The sequence below is a fragment of the Manis pentadactyla genome, chromosome 4 (genome assembly GCF_030020395.1).
Source record: "Manis pentadactyla isolate mManPen7 chromosome 4, mManPen7.hap1, whole genome shotgun sequence".
Lineage (NCBI taxonomy): Eukaryota > Metazoa > Chordata > Mammalia > Pholidota > Manidae > Manis > Manis pentadactyla.
The window spans coordinates 7,045,692-7,067,980 of record NC_080022.1 but is presented as its reverse complement, the minus strand read 5'-3'; the positions used below and the strand labels follow the sequence as shown (position 1 = coordinate 7,067,980).

General features: G+C 53.2%; 1 protein-coding gene across 6 annotated transcripts in view; it reads left to right on the top strand.

The window, feature by feature from the left end:
* CTNNBIP1 (catenin beta interacting protein 1) overlaps window positions 1-20,917 on the top strand; it is a 43,920-nt gene extending 23,003 nt beyond the window's left edge. For 2 of the 6 annotated variants that reach the window (XM_036925244.2, XM_036925245.2), the window contains 3 exons: window positions 1,358-1,476; window positions 2,035-2,125; window positions 20,246-20,917. In XM_036925244.2, coding sequence (XP_036781139.1) covers window positions 1,381-1,476; window positions 2,035-2,125; window positions 20,246-20,304 — 246 coding nt within the window. In that variant the 5' untranslated portion in view covers window positions 1,358-1,380 and the 3' untranslated portion in view covers window positions 20,305-20,917. Of the gene's footprint in view, window positions 1-680; window positions 810-875; window positions 1,088-1,357; window positions 1,477-2,034; window positions 2,126-20,225 lie in introns of those variants that run through there. The other 4 variants (XM_036925247.2, XM_057499695.1, XM_057499694.1 and 1 more) reach the window with 4 other exon arrangements.
* Window positions 20,918-22,289: the final 1,372 nt, after the last annotated feature.

The window sequence follows — 22,289 nt, the reverse complement described above, 5'->3', positions numbered from 1 at the left end:
ATATATAACACAGTGGCTCAACAGTTACCCATATTATTAAATCCTCACCCCCTCTAGTGCTGTTTCTATCTGTCAACATAGGAAGATGTTACAGAATCATTGACTATTCAGAGACCATTCTTGAGGCAACTTGCCCCTCCTTCGCAGTTACCAGGTATTAATTAGGCCCTTTTATGAGCCTGGAGGAGGTGGCAGGGGAGCAGGCAATGGACCAGGGAACCTGGAGACTTAGTGGTGGAAAGGAAAGCCCTGAGAGGAGGCTGTGCCGCATCAGGCATGCAGCTGCTACATAAGCCCCAGCTTGCCGGCTTTTTAGCCTGTTGTGTGACCTTTTAGGGCCAGAGCTCCTGTTAGCTTATGGGAACCGGGCAGTTGGCGGACCGCCAGGGAGGCTGCTGCGCATTTCTGAGTCAACCCTTTGCACGGAGAAAGCCCCGCCTGTGAGAGCCTGCTGGTCCAGGGCTTGCTGGCCCCGGAGGGATGGACGGTGTGGGGAGTGTCCCCGGCTCGCAGGCCAGGTTCCCTTGGTCCTCCAAGTGCAGCTCCTTGGCCCCAGGGCTGCTGAGACTCCACCCCCATCAGCTGCTGGTTATTTCTGACTCATCCAGGAGTTACAAGTGTGTAATCCAAACCTCTCCACGCCCAGCGTCCTCTCCACTGGCTCCTCCTGGAGGGAGGAAACCTGGGCCTTTTCTCCTGGGACCTTTCTGTGGGTTGGGTCCCTGCTGTACCTGGACACAGCTGCTGCCTGCGGGAGCCACCTGCTGACAGTGGGGGCGGGCCAGTAAGGGCAGCGCTCGTGGGCCCAGGTGGGTGCCTGTGCCCCACAGCCCCGGGCCTGCTGTCCCCGTTGAGGGACTCCTTGGGGCCCAGCCCAGGAGCTGGCCTCTTGTACTCTTCGGGGGCTTTTGGTGTTTGGAGGCTGGGCACTGGTCTCATGCAGCCCAAGGCCCCAGCCAGCTGCCTCTGATCATATCACTTTTGCTCCTTATGGAAATCACTTGCTTTGAAAACCCGGTCCACTTTGGGCTTCATGCAGCATGTTTCCTGGGGCTAGCAGAAACCTTGCTCTCAGCACAGCTGGAAGGTAGGGCTGGCGAGAAGTCTGGATCAGCCCTGTCCCCCTGGGCCCTACAGCTCCACCACAGAGGGTGCTGGCCGCCAGTGCGCTCCAGGACAGAGCTGCTCTGTCTGCAGGCAGGGGCCAGTGGGATGAGCGAGGACCGTGCAGCTCGCCACCTGCTCTGGGTCTCTGAGGCACTGGGGACTGCTGGACACCTCCTGCTGAGCACCCTGTCTGTGTCTGGGTGGGTCTCCTCCTGACACTCCCTCCTTGATGCTGCTCCTCTCTCTGCAGGAGTCCCCAGAGCTGGCCAGGGGATGAACCGCGAGGGGGCTCCCGGGAAGAGTCCGGAGGAGATGTACATTCAGCAGAAGGTCCGAGTGCTGCTCATGCTGAGGAAGATGGGATCAAATGTGAGTGCCGTCAGGCTGTTGAGCAACGGGCCCCCCAGGGTGGGTGCCTGATGCCAGCAGAGCAGAGGGGCCGTAGCCACCTCCTGCAGCCACGTGGTCTGGGGTCGGGGGTGTGGATGCCGGGCCTGTTTGGCTCTGTGGCCCATTTATGTGGCACAGGGCCCAGCCTGTCCGGGCTGCTGGAGCAGTCGTCTCGCCCACGCAGAGTCCAGCCAGGTGGCTGAGAGTTCTCAAGGCCCTGACCATCGTCCTCCTTTCCCCCTAACAGCCCTCTCTCTCCAGAGGGGCGTCTGAGGGACAGTAGGTCACCAAGAGGGCAGGAAATGTTCAGGAACATTTCTCAAAAAGAGGGAGGGGCTCCCTAAGCAAGGCCCCTCCTCCTACTGCGCTGCACACCACCAGGATCCAGTCTCAGGTCTGGTCCAGTCCGGGCGGCAGGGCCCGCAGGCCATGAGCCAAGTTTTGGGGCTGGGAACAGGGTGCTCACTCTGAAGCCAGTGGTCAAATCCCGGAAGAGCGGCAGGGGGCCACCCTCACCATGGCTCTGTCCCCCCACAGCTGACGGCCAGTGAGGAGGAATTCCTACGGACCTATGCGGGCGTGGCCAGCAGCCAGCTCAGCCAGCTGCCACAGCACTCCATGGACCAGGGTGAGTGGGGGGCCGGGTGGCAGCCTTCTCAGGGCTGCTAAGCTGTGGCTCCTCCAGAAGGCACGGCTCCCGGGGCAGGCGGGGCGAGGCGCAGGGCCTGCGTTGGTGGCAGCGTCTCCCAGTGGGGCCTTGGAGCCTCCAGGGCCTCCAGCTGGGCCATCTCCTGCCCCAGGTGGGAGCCCAGGACCCAGGCAGGTAGCAGTGGGACCCTTCCTAGGCCTGTGGGAGGCAGGAAGGGGGCTGTGGGAGGGCCCTGAACTACAGAGGCTCCGGGTGTTGCATTTCCTCAGCCTTGGCCTGACCCCTGGTCACTCTGCACACTGTCCAGGGAGAGCAAAACCACCCTCGGGTGCCAGGACCTGGCCTCCCGTGCTGGCTACAGGGGGGGCCGATGTGTTCCTGGCAGTGCCCAGTGGGGAGACACCAGTGGCCCTGGAGGTGTCTGTGTGCCTGAAGGAGTTATTTCTCTTTTGGGCGCCCCACACAATCATAATAATGGTGATAGGTAACATCTGAGTGTTCATTATCTAGCAGGCACATGCCGAGTGCTTGAGATCCATCGTTTCAGTTCATTGTGGATAGCCACGTGGGGTACTACTTCCACTCGAAGGTAAGGAAACAGGTTCAGAAGCAGTAAGTCGCTGCTCTGGTCATGCAGCCAGTCTCCAGGGCCCAGGATGCGAGCCCCCAGAGCTGTGTTTGTTACTGGCCTGGAGCAGCAGGAGGCTACTGGGTGCTTGTGGGCTCTCCCTTTCTGGAAGCTTCATCCTGAGCCTGAGGCCTGGTGTTCCGACTGCCCTCCGTCTAGTCCTTGCCTTTTATTTTATGCTCAATTGGAATTATTGGCCATAAAATAGCCAGGCTGTGGTGTGTCCCGTGTGAGCTGGCTCCCAGGAGCAGGGTGCCAAGAGGGAGAGCAGATCTGGCACACTGGGCCCCTTATCTCAAAGCTGCCCTTGTTTTTGTGGGTGTTGCAGGGCTGTGCCCTGGCATAGGACCCAGTTCCCGAGCTCTGGCGCTGGGTGTCACCCAGCCTGTGCACCCAACTCAGCAGAAATGTACAGGGCGTTCCGGCAGCTCAGGCAGCTTCCTGGGACAGTGGCTCACCCCGTGAGGCCCGTCTGGGCTGTGCTCCTGCAACAGCCTGTTCTGGTCCAGCTGCGCCGTCAGGTGTAGGTGGGGAGGAGGTAAGGGTGTGGAGCCTGCCCCCGCCCCGTCCTGGGCTGTTTTTCTGGGAGAGGTCTTTTCCAGGGCTGGTCTGGGTTCCAGCATGGCTTCCTCTCCCTGGCTCCACAGCTACCTGCTTTCCTCCCGCCCTGGTTCTGGATCACTGAGTTAACTGGGATTTGGGCTGGGGAGTGAGAATGCCTCTAGGAGAATGCTCTTCGTGGACAAGGTCATAGCAAGTTGTAGACCTGTATGTCAGCGTGGTAAACAGCACATATATGCCCCCCACCACACCCACACATGCTCTGACATACCCACACATGTACGTGTATAGAACAAGGGCTGAGAGAATATATTCCAGGCTGTCCATAGGAAAACTTGAAAGAAGGTAGAGCTACATAAGACCTTCACTTGCCAAGTCACACATTTTTATAAAACTAATTTTTTAACATTGCACATACATTTCTTTTGTGTTAGGGGGAAATGTAGGCAAGTATTTTTAGGAGAACTCTTTTTATCCTGCCTCACTAAACCAACGGTGAGGAATAAAAATGACCTCTGTCAAGCTGTTAAAGAGGTCACAGTGACCTCATCTGGTCTGAAACTGCTGAGCAGGGAGCGAGCTTTGGGCACGTGGGTGGGACCCCAGAGCCTGGGCCTTCCTGGGCGTGGGTGTCCAGGGGACAACCAGGCCAGCCTCAGACATATTTCTCCCCAGGGCTCAGGTTCTGGAGCCAGAGGAGAATCTCTGGGGAGCCTGGAGGCAGGAGTGGTTCTCTGCTGCTGGGGTGCCCTGCATATTGTCCGTGCCCCCACAGTGAGTTCTGGCCTGAACCACGTGGGCAGACACAGGCTGCAGAAAGCGTGAGTTGCCGTGGACTGTGAGTAGGGGATTGGAGGGGGCAGCCGTGGCTGGAAGACCTTTATAAGTGTACCGTTATTTTCCTGTGTGCATAACGATACCACAAATGTGCAACAAAATGGCCGTCTGCCCAGTGTCTGCCATGTGGCGGCACAGTCCCGAGAGCAGGACCCCACATCTCCGCCCACGCCATGGGGCCAGGTGGGTCTCTGCTCACCTTCTCTATCGGCAGGGCCGACCTCAGCTGGTGCTGGTGTCACACTGTGGTCAGAGGCTCAGCTGCTGCCCAGGATCCAGAAAGCCTAGGATCATTGCTTCCTGTGCTCAGGACCCCAGCACGATGTGAGCTGCCAGGGCGTTGCGCACGCTGGTCTGGCAGAAGCCTGGTGTGAGTGCCTCCTGCCAGGAGGTGGCACTGTCCCTCAGCAAATGCCCCGGGCTCTCTGCAACTCTCACCCAGGCTGTTCTCAGAGAAGACTCCCCCAGCACCCTGGGCGGGGGCCTCAGGCTACCCCACCAAGGGGACAGAGCTTGGCATTGGTCCAGGGGTCCTGCCTACCACCTTTAAATGCGCATACACTTCCCCTCTGGGGCTGGAAGGCTCTGGCACTGAGACATTACTTACCCTTCCCAAGCCAGGGAGGAGAGTGGACCGGGTGTCTGCCCAATGCAGTCTGCCCCAAGCTCTGGCCTCCCCACCTCCCAGTTTTCCCTCCGTGAACCTGTGTGCTGTACCCTCTGGGTCCGTGGTGTCGCAGCTGCACATAAGGGGCTCAGTGCATGGTTACCCCAGTACTGAGTGGTGGCCATGCCTGGCGTCTGCTGGTCTGAGACCACCCATGACAACACTTTCTCAAGCCCTCCTCTGCTTCCCTGCCCTCCGTGAAACATACCTCTCTGCCTCTGCCCCCCACCACCCCATCACTGCCTCCCTCTGCTCATTACCCCTTCATCAAGCTCCACATTCTGTCCTCTCCTTTCAGTCTCCAATCTCCCCCTGGAAGGACACGTATGCTCTGGTCAACACCTTCTAAGTACACTCCCTCAGCCCAGATGCCCTCCTGGCCCTGAACTTTATGTGCGACTCTTTACTAACCTGGCCACAGACAGTCCACATTCAGCAGACCCAGGCCTATCACCCCTCCCTGCCTGGGAGTCTATTCTTCCACCTGTGTCCCCCGTCATGAGCAATAACCATCTGGGGTCCTGCCCTTAACTCCCCTCTTCCCCAAATATCTAGTAAGTCCCTAAGTCCTTTGGATTGTCCTGCCATAATGCTCCTCAAATTTGTCTTGTCTTCTCCAACTCGGTTTGAACCATCACCTTGTTTAGAGCTCATGTTAATTTTTGTCTCGATCTCTGCAAGCAGCTCCTAACTGGCATCTTGACTTCTCGTCTTGCATGCCCCAGTGCACCTCTGCCCCATAGCCAGAGTGACTTTTGAAGGTTACATCAGCAGGTTTCTCCCTGATTAAATTTTTTCCATCTCTTCCTGTGAGATAAAATGCCTACTGCTCTTAGCATGACAAGCAAAACTGCCTGTCCACTCCTGACACTGTGACCTCACATACCTTAAACAGCCATGGTAAAAGGCTTTCAGCTCCTGTCTCCGCTTCCAGGGGCTTAGCCCTGACCCCTGCTCCCTCCCCTGCCTCCTGCAGGCCAGGTCAGGCCCTCCTGTGATTTCCATCACATGCGTACCTCAGCTCTGTTCTTCCCCATGCTGTCTCTGGGCCTGTCTGTTGACTAACTCTGAGCCCCTTGAGCCTAGAGCTTATGGCGTCCCTCACTACTTGTGGGGGCCCCCTAGGCCCCAGTGTGTGGGGAACAAATGACTAGACCAGGCTCTGGGGCCAGGAGACCACCGTCCCCTTGAAGGCAGGAACGCAGAGCCAGTTCTCTGAGTGCTGTCTCCTAGTGCCTGAGGGTGGCAGGCAGACCTGACAGCCAGGCAGGATGACTTTGAACCAGAGAAAATCGATAGTTCTGGAAGGTCACCCTGCTGAGACAGCAGGGCTGTAGGTGTGGGGGTGGGGAGCTGTGGTCTCCAGAGTAGGCCGTGGAATGCTGAGTTCATTCCTTTCTTCTGGTCAGGGTTACTCTCTCCATAATATGTATTGATCATTCTTCCTGGCTGTAAAAGAATGCACAGTCACTGTAGAAAACAGGAAAGGGAGAGACAGCAGAAAAGCTTAAATGATTGAATCCTACACCATAATCATTGTGACTGTTAAATTTCCTGTCCACCTTTTAAAAATACATGTGTATTTCCACCATAAAGTGGGGACCATACAGTATAAATATTTTAATATCCATTTTAACAATCACTTTTTCCCTATGATAATTTTATAGAGCTAAACAGTTTTCAAGAAAACATTTTAGCAATTGCACGAAGCCGGATAGCTGTGCCATAATTCATTGACTAGTCCTTTCCTGCTGGACATTTGTTTCTCATTTTTGCTATTAATTGCAATAAGAGCAAACCTTTATTGAGTTCCTCCAACGTCAGGTAGCATACAGGGCTTATCCCCGTCAACCGTCACACTAGTCCTGCGAGGCAGGTGCTGTTGGGGGGCCCACTTTCAAGGTAAGAACACAGGCCTGAAGAGATTAAGTAATTGGCACAAGGCCATGGAGTGGTCAGGGTGGCTTCCAGGTATGGCCGACATCAACATCCTTGCACATAAGTTGTCATCATTTATCTCAACTAAATTCTAGGAGCGGCTTGTAGGCCATACGCATTTTCCAGGAGGAACAGGTGTGATTTAGGCAGTTAATGTATTTCAGGAGGGCACAAGAGAAACTTGGGGTTTTCTGTTGCCTTTTTCCTTTGGGCCCTTCACCTGCTGTCCTTTCTGAATGTGCTGGTTCTCTGAGAGCTCCCAGGGAAGACATTGTGTCCTTTCCTTGAGCTGCTGGCTCCCTGCTGGTCTGCCCATGACCACAACTATTTTAACAAGGTTCCCAGTGTAATCCTGAGACCAAAGGACCCACTTCAGCACTGCTCTGGGGATGGGGCATCCAGCGGGTGCCAACTTAAGGCCCCTAACGGCAGCTGGCAGAGGCCTCCCACTGGCAGGTTGCCTGCAGAACTGTCATCGCCCTGCAGTTTCTGGTGTAGGGCCTTGTCCTGGGCTGTGGGGGACCCATCTAGACAAGGCCCATTTTGTTAAGGAAACCCTTGGCCTTTCTCTACCCAGAGGCCTCCGTGTCCCCTGGCCTGTCGCTGCCCCTCTCTTGGCCCTGGGAGCCTGGAGCAGCCCCTCTGACCACACCCTGTCTCCGAGAGACGTTCCAGGGAAGGCCCCCAGCTTGGAAGCAGCTGGGCTGTCCTGGCCGTGCTGGCTTTTGCCCTCGGAAGCCAGGGCTACTGGCTCAGTTCATGCTGCCAGAGAGCCTAAAATAAGTCATTTGGTCTCAGGGTTACACTGGGAACCTTGTTAAAATAACTGTGGTCACGGGCAAACCAGGGAGCCAGCGGCTGCAAGGGATGGCCCACCGCTGCACAGCACTGCACAGCTGACCTGGGGAGTGCTCCCTGCTCACCACCCATGGGCCCTGTCAGCGGCCAGGTGGGGGTGCTGGACCCACAGTCCCCATGTTACAGCCAGCGTTCTTCCTGGAATCCGCTCCCACACCCGCCAGCCTCTGCTCTTCCCTTGCTCCGTGCAGCCCTCTCTGACCCCCCCAGGGGCTCCTCTGGCTCCTGAGCTCCCTTTGTTCAGGTAGCTGTTACCATGTGAGGAGCCCCCTGGGACTGGGTCAGTGTGTGTCCACGGGCACAGCTAGCACAGAGCAGGGATTGCTGGGTCCCTGTGTAGCCTGAGCCTCAGGGTGTGAATAACCTCGGACCATCTGGTGTCAGTCCTGGGTCCCTTCTCCCCGTGTGAGGCTCCTAGACCTCTTCCAGAGGCTCCGGGCGAGAACAGGCCCCAAGGGAATTCCAGTCTATGGGATGGGAAGTTAATCGTTTTTAGCTTTAATCAACACTTACATGAGAATTACCTGTAACCTAATAATAATAAAATTGAACCCCCAAATCATATATACATTGAATCAAACTGGGAAATCAACCAGAAGTATTTGGTATGTGATAACTTGTATCACAGAAAAAGAGAAAAAATTCCAAGAAAGGGTAAGGAATGTGCTGAAATGCAGAGCCCGTTGCCCAGTTGGCATTCTTAGTTGTGGCCTGTGAAGGGCTGCTTTGACCCTTCTTTAGGCAGCCTAATGGGTTCTGTTGTTTAGAACTGAGAACAAAGGCCTTAGAGGCCTAAGTCCCCCCCTGCAGGTCCACACTCACACCCGAGCCAGCGCCTTGAGAGGCAGGCCTGTCTTGGAGAGGAGCATCCCGGGGCCCAGAGTCTCACTCATGTTTGCCTATCCGCTTGTGCGCAGGGCGTGGTGCCAGGTGGCGGCCCCTACCTCCAGCTGCCCACACAGCAGGGCAGAAGGACACAGGAAGACATGTAGAGAGCTGTGGGCACACATCACAGCAACACTGACCCCGAGGATGGGAAACCCACCTAGAGGGCACAGGGAAAGGGTTCTGTTTGCCAGGGCCTGGAGGGATGTGTGGGAATGTGTTTGAGGACAGACTGGGGCAGGAGGGTGCCCGCTGGCCCAGAAAGGAGAGCCTGCCCAGCGAGTGTGGGTGCTGGGTGTCTTCATGTCCCCAAGAGACTGCAGTGGTGGTTGTCAGGTGGGTGGTAAGTGGCTGGAAAGGTCACTGGGCTCTGGGTGGAGTTTATTCTGAAGAGCGCAGGAGATCACCACAAGTCTAAAGGGAGGGATGGCCAGGTGGGACTGTCATCCATGTAGGGTGAGCACTGGGGAGAGCGCAGAGGGCAGAGGGCGTGGCCAGGAGACAGCGGGAAGGTCTCAGCGACTTCCGACTTCCGGGTTTGAGGTGATGCAGACGCACTTCAGAGGCGGGACATTTAGGATCAAGCCGCAGGGGTGAACCCACGGGGATGGAGTCTGAGACCAGAAGGCTGAGTGGGTGAAGGACCTGGGCTAAGCAGCTGCAGTGGAGAAGCAGGTGCCTTTGGGCGTGGAGGGCAGGGAACCAGCTCAGCTCAGGGTGGGGGCACCCAGGACTGGGTGTAGTGAGGGCGAGCAGCAGGGAAGAGCAGGCAGGTGGGGAGGGGGGCCAGTAAGCACTGCACTGAGGACAGTGGGGGACACAGGCCAGCGCTGAGTGTAGGGGAGAGTAGGCAGGGCTGCTGTCAGGGCCCCCCGGCCTTGTAATTAAGAGATTGGGGGTGACTTTTCCCAACGGTTTCTCTGGAGCCTGGGCTGGAAGCCAGATGCCTGCAACCTGGGAAGGAAATGGGAAGTGAGGAAATGGAAGCAAGACGGAGGTCTCTTCCAGCGTGTGCTCCGCTGAGGGACAACAGCTCAGGAGTGGGCGTGGGGTCGGGACGGTCTGTAGCATTGAGCTTTCACCCCGTGGGCCACAGACCATCACACCTGAGTCACCAAGGGTACTTGTTAAAAACGCAGATTCCCAGGCTCCGGCCCAGCCTCGCTGAATCAGAATGCCTGGTGGGCTGGCCTGGGAATCTGCATTTGAAACGAGTCCCCGAGGTGTTCTGATGCCCACTGAAATTTGAGAATATGCCAGGACCTTAGGTAAAGGCCTGGCCGTGCCTGAGCCCTGGAGGGGTCCACCCACTCCAAATTCTGTCCCTTCTCTGTACAGCCAAGCTCTGGTCTAGGAGAGCTTACATTTTACAGGAAGGAATTTGAGGAGAATGAGAACTTCACCTGGGGAAACACACCCCAGAGGCAGGTGTGCAGAGGGCTCAGTAAGGGTGTGGAAGGGTGGGACAGAGCGAGGTGAGTTTGGGGGAGCAGAGCAGATGTAATAGAACCCTGAGCTGTGACCCCACAAGATGCTGTCATGATGCTCTATGCTGCAGATGTTGTCCTGGTTGGTCAGATGAATGGAATATGTGGATTCCTCACGTTTTGCAGATCAGGAAGCAGAGGTGGGGGTGTGGGGACATCCCCTACATCACACAGGTGAGCTGAGTCAAACCCAGGCCTTGGGAGGCCTTCGTTGGCCAGGTGGGGACCCAGTGCCTCTGCCAGGAGTCAGATCCACGTCTCGGCCCACATGCTCCACCTTCTGGCTCTCAACCTGAGAGCCTGCTGATGTGGCTGTCGGTGTGGAGCCCAGTAGACACCACGAGGCCCAGAGCCTGCTTTGACTGCTGGGGCCTTGGTGGATCTGAGGCCACTGTCCCCATGGCAACCAGTGTCATGCTGCCTCTGGGTAAAAGCCGTCCCCTGGGAACTTCGGGCATCAGAGCTGAGAGGTGTAGAACCCTGGCTCCTAGGCTGTGGCTGCCAAAAACAGCACATCCTCCCCAGTGGGGCTGGGTTTGTCTGGGAGGAGGCCTCGTCCAGGCTGGTGCCTGAGCTTCATCCCCATGGACGTTTTCCTGCTTGAAGGAGCATATGGGACCTGTTCTTCCCTGGCCCTGCTGCCTGGCTCGCCTCCCCAGAGCTGGGAGCTGAGCCACTGCAGTTTAGGGTAGCTGGGTGGCAGCTGCTAGTTGGTATTGACAGCGAGATAATGAGCTCCTGGGTGAGGAGGAAGCACGGCCACCCAAAATCATGGTGAGAGAGGGCAGACATCGGGAGTGGGAACTGCTCTGGACACTGGAGCACATGGTCCCGTGTGCTCTGGCCCATAGGTCGTGCGCATGAAGGATGGCCCGTGCTCGGTGTTGTGTTCTCTGGGCGGTTCTGAAGCACTTAGCCAAAGTTAACTCCCTACATGTCTTCCCATCTCCAGCAGCCATGGGAACTGGAGCCCTGGGGTTGTAATTTTGAGTTTTTCAGGTCCCAGTTGTTTACTGTGTGTAGGAGGGTATTAGGCCCCTTGGGAGGTCGGGGTCACGAGATCCTTGACCCCGGAGTCATTCTGGTCAGCTCTGGCTAGTGGGAGGTGTAGGGGTTTCTCAGAGGCTGGTGCCAGCAGCCTAAACAATGGGACTAGGCTTTTTGTACTTTGTGTCAACTGCTTGGGTAGGGTTGCCCTCGGCACTGCCCTCAGGGCTGTTTTCTGTCCCCAGCCTCCTTTGCGCACCAGCTCTAAGCTGGATTTTGCAGGATCCGCAGCTGGAGGAGCTCTTGGGCTCAGGCGCCTGTAGCCAGGTGCTTTGGTGGAAATCAGGCAGGACCCACAAGCTCAGCACATCATAGCCACCCGGGAGCCTGTCCCTTACTTCCCCACCACCTGGTCTGTCTCTGCAGCGTCCCTCCTGCAGGGGGAGGGTGGTGTCAGGAGCAGCCTGTCTGCCCTGGTGCCTGAGCCCCAGCTCCGTGTGAGCCCCAGGGTCTGCTTTTCCAGGATGAGCTCTGCCTCTGCTGGAGAAGGGTGAGAGGCTCCACCAGGGTTTCCAGGACAGGTTCGGGAAATAGGGGCTGTGCGTACCCCTCTTGGCTCGTCCGCCTCAGGGCTGCAGCATCTCCATCTTCCTCTTTTCTTTTCTTTTCTATTTTTTTTTTTACAAATAGCTCTCTCTCTCTTTTTTTTTTTTTTAAGAATATTATGTTTACTAGGGTACCCCCTTCACCAAATCCCCCCCACAAACCCCATTACTGTACTGTACATCAGCGGAGCAAGATGCTGTAGAATCACTACTCGTCTTCTCTGTGTTGCACAGCCCTCCCCGTGCCCCCCCATTATACATGCTAATTGTAATGCCCCCTTTCTTTTTCCCCACCCTTATCCCTCCCTCCCCTCCCTTTCTCCCCAGTCCCTTTCCCTTTGGTAACTGTTAGTCCATTCTTAGGTTCTATGATTCTGCTGCTGTTTTGTTCCTTCAGTCTTTCTTTGTTCCTATAGTCTTTGGGTTTGAGGTGAGTCTCTTGTAAGCAGCATAGAGACGGGTCTTGCTTTTTTATCCATTCTGTTATTCTGTGTCTTTTGATTGGTGCATTCAGTCCATTTACATTTAGGGTGATTACTGAAAGATATGTACTTATTGCCATTGCAGGCTTTAGATTCGTGGTTCCCAAAGGTTCAAGGTTAGCTTCTTTAGTCTCTTACTGCCTAACTTAACTCGCTTATTGAGCTATTTTAGACACTGTCTGGTCATTCTTTATTTTTCTCCCTTCTTATTCCTCCTCCTCCGTTCTTTATATGTTGGTTGTTTAATTCTGTGCTCTTTTGTGCTTCCTTTAACTGCTTTTGTGGGTAATTTATTTTATTTTTTGCCTTTAGTTAGTATTTGGTTGGTCTGCTTTCTTTGCTGTGATTTTATTTTCTCTGGTGACATCTGTTTAGCCTTAGGAGTGGGCCCATCTAGAGCAGTCCCTCTAAGATACCCTTTGGGGTGGTTTGTGGGAGGCAAATTCCCTCAACTTTTGCTGTCTGGGAATTGTTTAATCCCTCCTTCATATTTAAATGATAATTGTGCTAGATACAGTATTCTTGGTTCAAGGCCCTTCTGTTTCATTGCATTAAATATATCATGCCATTCTCTTCTGGCCTGTAAGGTTTCTGTTGAGAAGTCTGATGATAGCCTGATGGGTTTTCCTTTGTAGGTGACCTTTTTCCTCTCTTAGGCTGCTTTTAAAACTCTGTCCTTGTCCTTGATCTTTGCCATTTTAATTATTATGTGTCTTGGTGTTGTCCTCCTTGGGTCCTTTTTGTTGGGAGTTCTGTACACTTCCATGGTCTGATTGATTATTTCCTCCCCCAGTTTGGGGAAGTTTTCAGCAATTATTTCTTCAAAGACACTTTCTATCCCTTTTTCTCTCTCTTCTTCTTCTGGTACCCCTATAATGCGGATGTTGTTCCTTTTGGATTGGTCACACAGTTCTCTTAATATTGTTTCATTCCTGGAGATCCTTTTATCTCTCTCTGCGTCAGCTTCTATGCGTTCCTGTTCTCTGGTTTCTATTCCATCAAAGGCCTCTTGCATCTTATCCATTCTGTTTATAAATCCTTCCAGAGACTGTTTCATTTCTGTAATCCCCCTCTGGACATCATCCCTTAGCTCTTGCATATTTCTCTGCAGCTCCATCATCATGGTTATGAGCTTTATTTTTAATTCTTTTTCAGGAAGACTGGTTAGGTCTATCTCCTTCTTAGGGTTTGCCTCTGTGATCTTGGTCTGTATCAATTTCTTCTACCGTTTCATGGCAATAGATATATTTGTGGGGAGCTGGCGCGTGTGTTGGGTAAGAGAAAGTCCCTTCTTGCTGGTTTGTGGCCCTCCTCTCCTGGGATAACAGCGGCCTCTAGCGGCTTGTGCTGGGCAGCTGCGCACAAACGGGGCTTCTGATCTTGGCCGGCTGCTGTGGAGTTTAGCGCTGCAGTTGCTGTGGGCGTGGCCTGGCTCGGGCTGCTGCTCCAATATTGCAGAGCCATGTTGGAGGGGGAATAGGCGGGAGGCTGTTTTTCGCAGTGAGGGGCCTCCACGCTGCGCTGCGGGGGTTCGGGTGCCCAGAGTTCCCCGTGATTCCCAGCTGCTGGGCTGTGTCCTGGGATGCTTCCATCCAGCTGTGGGGTCCCTGTCCCTTTAAGACTTTCAAAAAGCACTCACTTTTCTTTGTCCCTGGGGCGCCAGCTGCAGTAACCCGCTCTCAGGTCTTATTGTCCTGCTTCCCTAGTTTCCAGCACCCCATGCACTGTGTCTGCGCTCTGGTCCGGATGGCTGGGGCTGGGTGTTCAGCAGACCTGGGCTCCCTCTCCCTCCCGGCTCCAACTCCTCTCCTCCCGCCGGGAGCTGGGGTGAGGGGCGCTCGGATCCCACCGGGCCGGGGCTTGTATCTTACCCCCTTCACGAGGCACTGGGTTCTCGTGGGTGTGGATGTAGTCTGGCTGTTGTCCTGTGTCTTCTGGTCTCTCTTTTAGGATTAGTTGTATTTGTTGTATTTTTAAAAATATATATGGTTTTGGGAGGAGATTTCCGCTGCTCTACTCATGCCACCATCTTGGTTCTCCCATCTTCCTCTTCTCTGTTCTTCGCTTGCTGTTGCTGACCCAGCCGTAACCGTGGCTGACAGCAGTGTTCTGGCAATTCAGGAAGCATACGGAGGCCCTTGTCTGTTGATGAGAAGATCTTTGAAAGACTTTAACTTAGACCATCAGGTAGCAAGAGTGAGTCTCCGGACATTGGTGATGTGTCCAAATCCCCTGGGAGCTTTCTCCAAACCACACTGTCCCCTGCCTCCTGCTTTCCAACACCTAGGAACTAGTGGGGCTTCCTGACGGCAAGGTGCAGATTCCCCTCCGAAAGCCAGGACATAGGCTGAGTACTATGCTGGTGTGCGGAGCCTCTTCTGGGCTCTGGATTCTGCTGGTGTGAATTAATCCGGAGCTTACAAATGGACCAGTGATCCCATTGTCTGCCTCCTGCTCTGGGCTAGGGGCCCACTTCCCTTTTCTAAGCCTCTGCATATTTGTCATTTTTCTCGCCCCAGTCACTTGACTGTTAAAGGGGCAAAGCTGGCATTGTGCATGGAATGCAGCCCTGCTTCAGAGCTGTGCCCTCACCAGCACCTTGGCTCTGCTTTCTGTAGCAGGTGAGCCACTGGACAAGGGAGCATCTGGCAGAGCAGCAGGGCAGGGTGGGGAGTGGGGAGTAGGGGGAGAGGTAGGGGGAGAGCTCCCCCAGGTTGGAGCTGATTTTCTCCAAAGCGTCCCAGGGCTGCTTTGGTATTGTTTCTTAAGTGCTGGATCTTGGTTGCATTCTGAGAGAGACGGGTGGATTGGTCTAGTCTCGGCCTGGAGGTCTGAGGAGCCATGATGTTATTTCCTTCTCCTAAGAGGAAATGGCAGACTGTGTGGTAGTGATGAAGGCAGTGCCCTCAGAATCTAGGTCTGGGTGCTCCCTCTGCCTCTGCCTCCACCTCACCTAGTTGCTTCCTCTCTCTGAGCTTCAGGTTGCTCATCTATAATAAGGACTCATCCTGTGTCCCAGGAACTTTTCTCGATGCTGTGAATATGTGAGTGAATATTGACAAAGGCCCTGATCATATGGAATGTGCTTTTCCAGTGGGGAACCAAAGATCACAGTACACGGCTCGTGCTGAGGCTCCTGAAGCAGACTGCAGCCTCCTGAGACACTGACATGGGGCACTCTTTTAGAGTTGTGGTCAAGGAGGCATGGGAGGTGATTTTGCAGAGAGACTGACATGAACTGTGAGAGCCATGAAATGAACTTGGGAGGGGAGAGCATCGAGACAAAGGAAACAGCAAGTGTAAAGGTCTTGAGGTGCAAGTTACTTGTGCCTGAAGGACAACCAGGAGGCCCATGTGTCTGGAGCGGAGGTGGGGTGCAGGGCATGTATAAAAGGAGGTGAAGAGGCAGCCTGAGGCTAGACCATGTTGCATCTTGCAGGCCCCATTATGGAGTTCGGAGTTTACTTTGAGTGTGATGAGAAATCTTGCAATAAAAAGCCTTTAGGGAGTTTTGAGCAAAGGAGTGGTAACTCTGACTTATGTTTTTAAAGAACTTCCTCCTGATGGAGAACAGACCATCAGGAGCCAGACTGGGGAGACCCAGGCAAAGGGAGTACAGGATGCTAGTAAGGGGTAGTGGTGGCCTGCAGCAGGGTGGTGATAATGGAAACAGTGATGTATTCCAGGTATAGTTTGAAGTAGAGCTGATTGGATCTGCCGATGTGTAATATGTAGAGTGTGTAATTGAGAGAATGAAGGCTCAGGAGGGATTCTGACCTGAGCAATCAGAGGTTGGAAGTGCCATTGATTGGGATGGGCAAGGCTGTGGGGGCAGCAGGCTTGGGAGCTTCACCAACAATGTAGGAGGCTTCCGATTTCTCCACATCCTTGCTAATGCTTGTTATTGTCTGTTTTTGATTCCAGCCGTCCTAGTGGGCATGAAATCATTGTGGTTTTGATTTGAATTTATATGCCAACTAATGGTGTTGAGCATCTTTCCATGTGCTTGTTGACCATTCATCTATCTCCTCTGGAGAAATGTCTGTTCAAGTTCTTTGTCCATTTAAAAAATTATGGTGTTTGACTTATTATTATTGAGTTATTTATTTCTTCCAGATACCAGTCCCTTATCAGATATATGACTTGCAAATATTTTCTCCCCTTCTGTGGATTGCCTTTTCTCTGTTTTGATAATATCCTTTGAAGCATAAAAGTTTTTAATTCTGATAAAGCCCAGTTAATTTTTTTCTTCCTTCTGTTGGTTTTGCTTTGGGTATCATATCTAAGAAACCATTTCCTAACCCAAGGTCATGAAGATTTACTCCTATGTTTTCTTCTAAGAGTTTTATAACTTTAGCTCTTATAATTTAGGTTGTTGGGTTAATTTTTGTTCATGGTGTGAGATGAGAGTCCAACTACATCCTTCACATGTAAACATCTTGTTGTTTCAGTACCATTTGTTCAGTTCTTTCCCACTGAGTTGTCAAAACTTAATTGACCGAAAATAGGAGACTTTACTTCTGAACTTTCAATTCTGTTCATCAACCTATATGTCTGTCCTTATGCCAGTCTCACCCAGTCCTGTTCACTGTAGCTTTTGTTATGTGTTTTGAAATCCAGAAGTATGAGTCCACCTTGTTTTTTTTTCAAGGTTATCTTAACTGTCCAGGATCCTTTGCATTTCCATATGAATTTTAGGACTAGCTTGTCAATTTCTGCAAAAAAGGCATGTGTGATTTTGATTTTGATAGGGATTGTGTTGAATTTCTTTCAATGGTGTTTTATACACTTTAGAGCACAAATTTTGCACTCCATTTGTTAAATTTATACCTAAGTATTTTATTCTTTTTGATGCTATTATAAATGAAATTGTTTTCTTAATTTCATTTTCAGAGTGTTCATTGCTAGTGTATAGACATACAGATGATTTCTGTGTATTGAACTTGAACCCTGCAACTTGTTTATTAGCTTTAATAGTTTTTTAGTAGATTCTTTAGGGTTTTCTATACGTAAGATCCATGTCCTCTACAAATACAGTTTTATTTATTCCTTTCCAAGTTGGATGCCTTTTACTTCTTTTTCTTGCCTAATTGCCCTGGATAGAAACTTCAACACAGTATTGAATAGAAATGGTGAGAGTGGACATCCTTTTCTTGTTCCTGATCATGAAGGGAAGGAGCTTTCAGTCTTCCACCATTAGGTATGATAATAGCTGGGTTTTTAGTAAATGCCATTTATCAGATTGAAGAAGTTCCTTTCTATTCCTAGGTACATTGGGTGTTTTTATCATGAAGGGGTGCTGAATTTTGTCAGATGTATTTTCTGTGTCTATTGAGATCATTATATGGTTTTTGTTGTTTTTTTGATTGATACATTACATTAATTGATTTTGGAATGTTAAACCAACCTTGCATTCCTGGGATAAGTCTCACTTAGAGTACATAATCCCTTTTATATGTTGTATTGAGTTGCTAGTATTTTGTTGAATGCATATTATAGGTATCTTGAATATCTGTATTCATTAGAGATACTGGTCTTTAGTTCTCTAATGATATCTTCATCTGGTTTTAATGTGTCAGAGAATGTGGAACCAGAGAGACTTAGCAGCTTCTCCCCTCCTGTGCTCACGGGAAAGGTGAACAGAAGCTCTGAGCCAGAGTCCAGACTGTGTCAGCAGAGGCACCAATGGGGTGGACATGGCCTCATCTCTGAAATGGGATAGGAAACCTAGACGACAGCCTGGAGGCAGTAAGCTGGCCTGCTGGCTTCTTTGCAGCATCTTTCTGTTCTGAGCCCCGTGATTCCAGGACAGTGAGAGTACCCACGGGAGCTGCCACATGCTGACCTTTAAAGGAAGAGGGACTGTGGGGATCCACCTCTGAGGTCCCTCCTGTGACAAGTACCTGTGCAGTTTACCCTCCCTGTTAGGTAACTGGCTCACATTTCATGGAGAAAAGGAGAAGGAAAAGCAGCGTCCTGCCTGGTTGCCTGGAAGTCTGCCTGGTTCACAGTCAGACCCTTGTTGAATGAGGAGTGCCAGGCCAGCCGATGATAAGGACGGGTCAGAGGGTGCTGTGGAGGAGACTGCCCCCTCTTGAGCCCTGAAGGAAAGCAGATACCTGCCGTGAGGTCTGGAGAACCGCAGGTTGTTCAGGGGCGGAACCGGCAACGGAATGATTGCAGCCCTATGGGCCCTTCCTGCGCTGGCTGCAGCAGCAGAGTAGGAGGCTGTATAAATGGGAGCCATAATTCCCAGCCAGGAATGGAGTGACCAGCTGGCAGGGGGCAGGGGTAGGACTCTGGTAGCTCATGTGCTTCAGGGGTCTTGTTAAATAGTCATTAGAATCCCTGTGTGACCTTGAAGAGGTCACTTTGTTCCCCCTCACCCCACCCTGCCCCAAGTGTGGCCCAAGTGCTCACAATAGGCAGGCTGGTTGTTGGGAGCCATAGCCCCTGGGTCAGGGCACCCCAAGGAGCCAATGGCTGTTCCCTCTGCAGACTCACCAGTCTCTCCTGGGGCAGCCAGTGCTATTTTTGTGCCTGCAGCTCACACAGAGGCCCAAGGTCCCTGCGAGAAAGCCCACAAAACAGGCAAGGAAAGGAGCGAGTGGGCGGCCACTGTTCACTGCAGCCAAGGCATCTTTTGCTAACTCTCCTTTCATGGTCTCCTCCAGCCCCCTCCTGATTAGCAAGTTGGGGAGGCGGCACTCGGGAAAAGACGGCATCTGTTAGGTAACCAGCTCAGCTGCCAGGCAGGGTGTGATGTAATCTCGGATCTCTGGTTGCTAGGAAAAGTCTGTCTGTAGTGATATTTCGTGGTCCTAGGACTGAGGCGAGAACAGAATGTTCCTGAGAAAACGGGAAGGATTTGCAGGATTTTCCAAGCGAAAGACCCCCCCCATCCCAAGAAGTCAGACAATTTGAGCTTCTTTCCAGAACTTATTCCCCTGTTCAGGAGGTTGTGCTGGTAAGAGCAGACCCCCACAAGGCAGGTTGGGGTGCATGTGGCAGGCTTATTCCCTTGGCAGCTCCTTGGTGTTCTGGTGCCACATTGAAGGCACATCTCCATGAAGTTCCGTCCTTGCGGATGTGCCTCCTGCAGCGCTGCAGCTGGGTGCCACCTCCACTCCTCCATGTGGCAGGGCGCAGGGAAGGAGGTCAGCAAGAGGCTGCCACTCAGGGGTCTCTCCTCTGCTGTGGATGAAGACAGCCAGCATCATGGCCGGGGGTGGAATCGTGCCCTCTCCCAGACCATTTCACGTGCCAGTGTCTACTGTTCTGACCCTTCTGTCCCCTCCCAGGGGGAATGTCTCCAGCAGTACAGAAGAAAAGTGTGTCATGTGGGACACAACCAGGAACAGCCCTTTAGGAAAAGGAGGGAAGGCCGCAGGATGCAGGAGGCCCCGGGCTGGCCTGGGAGGCAGGCGGGACCGTGGTCACCTCACCTGCCCGCAGGGTCCACTGGCTCACTCAGCTCCTTCCTTCCCCAGCAGCTTTGCGGATGGAGGCGGGTCAGTATTTCGAGCTCTTTCTGTCCTCCCTCCTGCCTTTTCTGGCTGCATGTCAGAGCCTGCCTTATGGAAAACAAGACAAAGGAAGTGATTTCATGAAGGCCTGGAGAAGAATCTCGAATCACAATAAAAAATAACATAATAATGATTATGACCACTATCTGTCTCCATAGGAGCCAGGCTCAGTGCAGGTGGAAATGGCCTGGCCGCACTCCTTTGTGAAGGTGCTGGCTTCGGGCAAAGAATGGCTATTAGAAATCAGAGTGAGAAAGATCCAACAAAGGGTTCAAAGCAAGAGTCTGAAGAAGAAAGAGGGAAGTTCCCAGGGGCCCCTGGCTTTGGCGACCTTGGAGCAAGGGATGTGAGCAGAGCTCTACCCCATACCAGCAGCCCTGGGTTCTTGTGCTCACCTCCGGGTGGCCTTGAACCAGCCTCTGAGCCCCACCCCTGCAGGCCCCCGCAGGACTGATGGCACACCCCTGGCTGGGCTGTAGGGAAGGCCCAGCGGTGCGGTGGGCTTCCTTGGAGCCCTTTGGACTCAGAAAGCACCATGCTACCGTGGACTGGTGCTGCAGGTGGGGGGACACAGCTCCTTGCCCCGACGGCAGCCCCGTGCCAGGGGCCCCTCAGCAGGTCTTTCCCCTGCTCTGCAGGTGCAGAGGATGTGGTGATGGCATTTTCCAGGTCGGAGACAGAGGACCGGAGGCAGTAGCTACTCGGGACACCCTGGAAGCTGGCAAAGGCCAAGAGATCTGTGTGGACCTCGGCCAGCTGAGTGGCAGCAGATCACCTTCCTCACCCCCTGCCCTACTCCACGCCATCCCAAACCAACCCAGTCGCCCCATGGCCACTCAGAGGGGCTGGCATCGAGGAAGCCGCCAGTGGTGCACTTACAATTGGCCTAAAGAGATGGACTCACGATTGGCTGCAGAAAGAAACCTTTTTATTTTTAAATCTTGACCAACTGAAACCGTTTATTTTTATTTCTGACTCCCTTTCTTTTTTTTTTTTTTTTAATTTGCGCCTCGGTATATGGCTTCCCAGGAAGCTCTCCGAGCTCTGGTGCTTTATTTAGATCACTTTTTAGGAATGTGAAGAGGTTGATTGGCTGCTTAAACTGAAAAAGGATTTTGATTGGCCAGCTAGTGGAAACGGTTTTTTTCTTTGATTGGCTGGAGGTGTTATGCTGATAGCAACAGCTTTTCTCTTTTGAATGCTGAAAACAGGGTTTGGGACATTGGTTGTTATACTTGACTTGAAAAAAAGAAAGAAAGAAAGAAACCAAGTGCGCTTTGCAATATTTATTACACAAAGAACTTGCTGACGCTTTCATGTGTTTTGTTTGTTTCCATTTGATTGGCTTCCCATATGTGCTTAGTTTCCCATTGGCCCCCGATGACTCCCAGTGCCATGGCCTCCCCCGACCCAGCTGCAGGCAGCCCCTCTCCAGGCTGGGGTCCACCTGGAGAGTGCGTTGGCTTTAATGACCACGCCTGGCTGCACCAGCAGGGGCCAACAGGTGGAAAACAGGCCCAAGCATGTTTGCGTTGTCCTGAACCAGCAGCCCAATTAAGAGATGACCGTTAGCCAGGATTTATGTGCATCACTGCCATGAGTTGACCCATCTAGCTTCCCTTGGTGAGGATGGAGTTGCTGGATGCCGCCCAGGCCTCGCCAGCCTGCCCACACTGAGCAGAAGGGCACTGCACTGGGCTGCTCTGTCCCTCCGGCCGTTCCTTCCCACCCGACTCGCTGAGGACTCCTGTAAAAGGCAGGAACCGCTCCCAGCTGTGAGGCCCACAGTGTAGCCGAGGTCTCTGCCCAGGAGCCCAGAATCCACACCAAGGCCGCAGGTTGGCTCACTAGCCCCGGGAAGCCTTTGGATCCAAGTGCCCACCCTCGTCCCCCCCAGCCAGGGTCCTGAGCAGGATGTACTTGCCAGCTCTCAGAGTTCTAGCACCCGAGGCCCTCGTCCTCTCTGCACTGCCTTCAGCAGGGTCTCTCCCCACCTCAGCCTGGAAGGGACAGCGTCGTTATTTATTTACAAAGTGCCAACTGAGACTGCTGGCTAAGCCTTCCCTGAGAAGTCCCACCAGGCAGGCCCTCAAATCTGGCCCCAGAAGCATATTACAGAGCAGCGGTCTTAAGGGGTTGCAGGACCCCAAGTTCCCACCTGCTCTTCTTCCTCTGGAGGTGGCCACCATTCTCCCTGCCTCTCTCACAGGAATGGAATCTGGGTGGGGAGTTGGAGAAAGATGCAGGCCTCAGGGCAAGGGAGCCTTCCGCACCACCTGATGCAGTGGGGGCTCAGGCCCACTCCCTGCCCAGGGCACGCAGAGCCTGAGGAAGATTCTCAGAGCCAAATCAACCCCTTCTCAGGGCTCAAGGCTGTCAGGGAGTGCAGGTGCTGAACACCAGCATGTCCTGGGCCCAAGCCCTGGAAAGCCCCTAGGTCACTGGCAGTTTATGCTGCAGTCTGAGCATTGTCTGAGCCTTGCCTCAGAAGGGAGACTCAAGGGTCATGGCCTACACACCTGTGTCCTCCTCCATGCAGCGGTTCCCTGGCTCTGGTTAGCTGGCCTGTTTAGGTTAAACTGCAAAGACCACCGATCCCAAGGAATTGAGGACTGTGGGGATCCCAGCAGGGCCCCAAGAGCATCTTCCTCCAACAGGGGCAGTGTGTGTATGCACACGCAT